At 55.1% G+C, this 6,404-nt stretch overlaps 1 protein-coding gene across 1 annotated transcript; it reads right to left on the reverse strand.

Moving 5' to 3' along the window:
• Positions 1–142: 142 nt before the first annotated feature.
• CCOS01_04050 (breast cancer protein) lies at positions 143–2,454 on the reverse strand (the record flags this gene model as incomplete). Its single annotated transcript, XM_060452233.1, has 2 exons — positions 143–452; positions 515–2,454. The coding sequence occupies 2 exons, from the start codon at positions 2,452–2,454 to the stop codon at positions 143–145; spliced, it is 2,250 nt and encodes a 749-aa protein (XP_060316191.1).
• Between the last annotated feature and the right edge of the window lie 3,950 nt (positions 2,455–6,404).

Consider the following 6,404-nt stretch of genomic DNA (forward strand, 5'->3'; position numbering starts at 1 on the left):
TCTTATATATATATATACCGACGAAGTCTACACCAAACCGTGTGTTCCAGTTCGCCAGGTCCCTGATCCAATGCGCCCAAAGGCCGGCTCCTGTATATGTGTAAAGAAAATCCAGTGAATCAAAATGCTGCCTGGCACCATTCTATGCCCAGTTGTTCTTCTTCTTGAACCACTTGAGCGTCTCCAGCGCCGCCTGCACACGCATGCCCAACCTGGCATCAAACACAAACGCCTCCCACGCGACGACCTTGTCGAGCCACTCCTGGCACTCGTTCATCTTCTTCTTGCGGTAATCAGCCACCGCCTTGACCTGACCCTCGGCGTCTGTGGGCTCGTCTGCCGCGGCCTGACGCTTCTCGGGTTGGCAGCACTCGAACCAGGCCACGGCGGCCATCTCGTAGTGGGCTGTCGGCAGGGGATACTCGTCCTTTGTCGGGCCCTTGAATGCCGCTCTGTCATGTCGTTAGTATCAGTCTTGCAAGTATCCCTTCTCAAAGGTGACCATCCAACGTACCTGTCTGCGTTGAGTACTTCCGTCTGCAGGATTGTCCTCGCGTCCTCGAAGCGTCCCAGGGTCCTGTAGATAGCCGCAAGGCAAATCGACCGGATGGAAGCCTCGTCGGGCGTCTTCTTGACCTTCTCCAGGGCCTCGGCCGGCAGAGTACACCGCTCCCACCCCAGGCTCTTGATTGACATATGCAGCTCCTCGTCGTTCATCCTCTTTGTACCATTCCACAAGCTGACCATTTCCTGCGCGGGGCTGACGCAGACGGCATCCGCCAGATCGACCTTAAACTCCTTTGCGCGCTCCTCCCACTTTTGAATCTTGCGCGTGATGAAGGTATCAAAAGGCAGCTGGCGCGCCATAAACTTCTTCCGTCCTGCCGTCGTCGGCGCCTTGCGGAACAGCTCCTCGGCCTTCTTCTTGCGGCGGCGCATCTCGTCCTCGTCCTTCTTCTCGGCGTGAAAGGCGTCGCGGTACAGTTCCAGCTCGGCGCACCCAGCCATGTAGTAGTACAGCGTGTGGCTCCAGTCGTTGAGCTCGAGGCAGCGGAGGAACGTCTTTTGCATGAGCTCCCAGTCCTGATGTGACATGGCCGCCAGAGCGAGCTCAAAGGCGTTAAGGGCCGTGACCTGACGCATCTTGGACTCCTGGCCTGTCGTGAGAAGTTTGATGGCGTCGGCGAGGTTGCGCTGCTGCGCCAGGACGCGGGCTTCCTCCACGCGCCAGAGGCGGGAGTCTGGGTACCGCGTCCGCATGAAGGCGAGGAGGGCCTCGCACTTTTGCGCGGGGTACCCGACCATCTCGGCGTCTGCGTCAAAGTCCCGTTCCGCGGGCGTGATGTCCGCCTGGCCCAGCAGCCCGTTGTAGTAGCCCAGGAGGATCAGACCGGACACGGCGCCGTTTAGGTTGTCGAACTGGGTGCTCTTCCAGAGCATGCGCACGCCGCGCTCGCGGTCGCCCCGGAAGCCGACAACGTACAGTAGGCGAGAGAAGGCGGGCGGGACCATACTGAGCATGAAGAGCAGCATGCCGAAGCACATGTTTGCACCGCTGTGGATGAATGCGTCGACGGGGTTCGAGAAGACGCCAGAGTCGGTGTCCGAGTCGTCTGCCATTCGCGAGGATACCTGGAGGGGGGCAAGCTTGGCATCGCCTGAGGGTGTTGATGTGCCGGAGTCAAGACTGAGCGCGGCCAGGTCCTGTGCCGGTGCCTCCAACGTCGCTGAGCCGTTCACCTTCTTCTCCGCCGGGGTGACCGCTCCCGATTTGGAGACCTCGCTGGCGTCTACAAACTCGATGTCGCTATCGGACTTGCGCTCCAGGTCGGCAAACTCCTCGTCGTCAAAGCTGCCGGGCATCTTCTCCTCGCTCATCCGTTGCCGCAGCGGCGGCGGGTCAGCCTTGTTCTTGTCCTTCTCCAGCGCCTTGGCCTCCTGCATCATGATGCTGTCAAGGGTGACAAACGCCTTGCGGAGCTTATAGAACCCCTTCAGAGCTTCCGTCAGACTCTCGTGCAACACGGCCACGACGGCCGCCATGAGCTGCGACTCGGCATGGATGAGCAAGAACTCGGTGCCCGGCGCGTAGATCCTACTGCTCGTGGCGTCCCGTTCTGCCTTTTTGTAATCCGCCCATGCTTTAGCTTCCGTGTCGGCCAGCCGTTTTGAGGCCTCGTTCATGACCTCCTTTTCGAACCCAAGCACGGAGCGGAGGAACGTCGTCATGGCCAGGCCCAGCTGGTGGAAGGCCGAGTCGCCCTTGCGCAGACGTTCCTCGGCGCCGTCAATGTCGTCGTTCATGATGAAGGCGGCGGCTACCATAGCCTCTTCGATATCGGCCATTTCCTTGGCGGAAAGCTCCTTGGAGGAGAGGTTGACTGACGACGCGGCCGGGCTTGCATTGCTGCTTACCTTGCCCGCCGAGCGGAACCACGAGCCCAGTCTACTCATACTGAAAGCGTGATGAGAAGGGCCAAGAGTGAGTGCGTATGTATTTCCTACGGGCAGAATGCAACGTGGCCCAACTACGAGAAGAACAAATATTCACGAGACGGGCTGCTTGGATTGTCACTGAGTCGGGACCTCGGGAAGTCGACGGGGATGACTAGAAACCGGAAGTGCTCCGGCGAGTCGCTGACAGAGTGTGAGAGTAAGAGTGAGAGAAGCTCGCGGCAGGCAAAAAGGGCCGTGGATCCCCAGCGGCGGACTTTGGGCGCTGAAACAAACACGGGTCGACAGAGTCCGAATCTGGAATGCCGATTGGCGAAGGGAATGACGTCTTTTGCCTAGTTTGGCCGCCTCGTGTGAGTGAGTGAGTGAGTTGGCTTTGTTTTGTGTGCTTGTGGGTGTTTGTGAGTGCGAGTGTACCAGTCTGGAGCTCTCTGGTGGAAGCTTCGATTTCGTCCCTATTTTTTTTTTTGGTGGCAACCCGGAGCTGGCTGGGAATAAAAAACGGACGCAAGGGTGCTCGATAAATGGCGCTGTTCGGCGAGGATAGAGATGGAGACAAAGACGTGGGAAGCTAAAAACTGAGATGGAGAAGTGAGAGCCGAAAACGGTCGAGAGCGCGTGCTCAGTCACTCGGTGAGCTTGTGCTGCTGGTGGATCTCTTGCTTGTGGAAGACGAGAGCTCTTAGGATCAGAAGAGATGTCCGGATGTCCTCGGTATCATGGGGTAAAGGCAAGGCTGGAGGACGAGCTCTTGCTGGTGACGACGTTGACGTGACTGCTGACGATAAGGTGAGAAAGTTAGAAAGGCTGGCTTAACAACAACAGCATGAGGTAAGAAAAGGGAACAAATAAGCCAAGCCACGGCAAGGCATGGTCGAGTACATGCATGAAAAAGGCTTAGGTGAGCGGCGAGTGAGAGCGCATCTCAGTTGTTGAACAGGTCAGGGGTGCACGTACTGAACCGGTGAACAGTACGCAAAGGTCATTACCTTCAGTAATACAGAAGCGGCGTCAGTTGGGCCAAGAGTTCGCAACGACCGTCATTGACAGGCAAGAGTGAGATGGGCCAGGGGTGCTTTGACAAAGTGGGTGTAGTATATGCGGTGAGCGTTGCGCGTTACCGTACAATTTACGAAGAACTGCCAAATACACGTATCCGCGGCTCCAGGGCATGAAGAGGTGAGGTCGGAGAGGGGTGACCGGGCCTTAAAGCAGTTGTACCTTTGATCCAGGTGGCGCGGGGCACGGGGGAGGGAGGTTGAGAGAATGGGCTCGGATGGGTTCCTAGAGCTGGAGCTAAGGGTTATTCGTTCATGCGCCGGCGAGTCCACCGGTCGAGAATTGGGACGGGGGTGTTGCTGGATAGGATGGGATAGGATGGTGCCGGTGCTCGTGAGCGTTGTGTAGATGTATGTTGGTTGGTGTATACATTGAGTCTATGGGTACAGAGACGACTCTAGAGAGAACCTGTAAGGCGTTGCTGTAGGCAGATCCGGCTCCATCGGCCGGAGTATTATTCTCTTAAAGAGAGGCGCAGCTCCAATTCACGAACGTACCCATACGGAAGTTGTGGTGAGCTCTTTGGAAAAAGCTCTAGGTGAGCAAGCAGGGACGGAGAAATTGGCCGGTCTTTCAAGCATCGGGCCTGGGAAAAGCGGCCAATTCTTCTGACCCCCCCCCCCCCCCCATTGGTGAGATAGGTAGGGCTCCTTCACAAGAGGGTTGAGTGATGAATCACACAGCTTTCCTCCACAGCTTCAGGGCCACTTTACCAGGGAAGACCCGCTAGTGAGAACCAGAAGAGAGACTGGACTCGCTTGAGAGGGTGAGCAGAAGAAGAAAGTTACGACCTGTGCAGAAGTAGCGTCGTATTCCGTGCCTTTGAGTGGTGGCTGAGCCTGCCGCTTCCGCATCCGCATTCGCACTTTGGTGTGTCCTTGATCCATCGGCCCCAAGATATCCACGGATAGATAGTTGGATAGCTCATTGATTGTCACTAATCCAACACTGCGGTCAGTGGGTGATGGCCCCGGGGTTATCGGGTCGTTCGGCTGCTAGCAATCCCCGAGTTACATCGGGGGCGCGTGCCTTTACTCCCTCCGCTCCGGTCCTCATCAGCCACTTTCATTATACTGTTTGTTGAATAATTTTCGCATCCTCACACGAGAATGAACTTGCCTATGTCGTACGGTGAATAATTTTTTTCCGGTCAGTGAAAGCTGGACATAGGCACAGTGAGAAGCAGCCGGGAAGCCTTGACGATGCATATGAGCTAGTCTGGACTGATCCCTCTGGCACTCGCGCGCGGGAAGTGATGATTCAAAGTCTCCGAGACTCAACTCGAATCAACGCCGGGAGACGCCATTGCTAAGCAGCCTAGGGCCTGGGCAACGCCCAAGGTGCGGACCCAAGGTACCCTAGCCAAGAGATCATCCGCTACTGCATCTTGCATTGCAGGCAGAAGCTGGCGGCATTTTCCTTGGTCCTTCTCCGACCGTCTGGTCAGCATGCACAGCATGGCTGGTTAACTAGAATAGGGGAAACATGTCAGAAAGTCACATGCCCAAGGTTTGCCATGTCCTTTACTTGTACAGATGGAATGGCAATGGTGTTCTCAACCGGATGACCTAGTTGAGAGAACGATGAATAGAAAACGTCCGTGACACTTGTAAGATAGTAAAGTTCTATCTACGGCATCATTGAGCGTCGACTGACGGAAGTTTCCTTCATCTCAACTCCCCATACATCCGTCCCGATGCAAAGATCTGAGATGGTAAGCAATTTCCCCCTTCAGGATATGCATAACGTGCCCGGCTCGTTTTGTCCCTTGGTCCTCGGCCGCGTCGGTGCCTCGCAAGCAAGCCGCGCGACCCACACAGTAGTGGGCTCGCGTGCTCAGTCCCCTCAATATGGATGAGGAACACAGGCAGCTGCTGCCAAGAGGTAACGTGGGAGGAAAAGGTGATAGCCATAAGTAGAGGTATAGGCATAGTGAGAAGGCGAACGATCTTTAGAAATTCGACAGGCCTTCTACATTAACTCTTGGTAACACCAACACCTCGCTTCGTCTTTGTTTACCATCTGAGTGGGATTTGTTGACCAGTGTTAGAGGAAAGGCCCAAGCTCCGACTCAGTCTCAGCGTCTGCTTCTGGTATTGCTGCAGTGACAACCTTCGCTGGTCCTCAGAGTTTGAAAAGCCATTGCATTAGAGGCTGGAAAGGACCTCTTGCGTGTACAATAAAGCGTGGTATAAAAGGGTCACCAGTCCAGAGAGTATCATTGTCGCTACGATGTTCCATCTTAATGCAAGTAGTCCATGTGTGCAACTCCGAATCTAGACGTTCAAAAAACTGCAATTCACTTGAAGCGAGATCTTGACGCCCCAATGAGATGAAAGATGAACTATATAATCGATTTCAGTAATGGAATGAACACAAAAAGGGTTGAACTCGAGGCATCTCATGGCTGAGAGTGCTGTCTGCTCGCACAAGTCAATTGCTTGTCACAATATTGTTAGTGAGTAAGTATTTTGTCTCTATATCACTGAGATTGGCCCATTAGACAACCACTTGAATAGTAAGCCCATAAAGCAGGCTGAAGAACAGGAGTATGAAGGATCGTTGGCCATTGATGGATAGGCTCTGCTTTTCTCAAGTCTCCGGTACCTGTATGAATCTCGATTCCCTGATGCCTCAGTTGAATAGTGGCGCCGTGTGAGTCTTTACCCCGCTGCGTCACTACCTTACCTTGGGCTGGGCTCATAATGAGTGTAAGGTAAGGAAGGTAAGAAGAACCGCCCTTACCACTGCAACGCTCCGGCCTGGCTGCCTCTGACCTCACCCCACCACGACTCTGAGGCAGCTACCCCGCCATCGGCCGAGACACCAAGCTGACTAGGTACGTACCTTTCCACCCCGAAGCAGAACACCACTGCCAATCTGGAAACGAC

Source organism: Colletotrichum costaricense (assembly GCF_030867565.1).
Source record: "Colletotrichum costaricense strain IMI 309622 chromosome Unknown Scaffold_4.1, whole genome shotgun sequence".
NCBI classification, from domain to species: domain Eukaryota; kingdom Fungi; phylum Ascomycota; class Sordariomycetes; order Glomerellales; family Glomerellaceae; genus Colletotrichum; species Colletotrichum costaricense.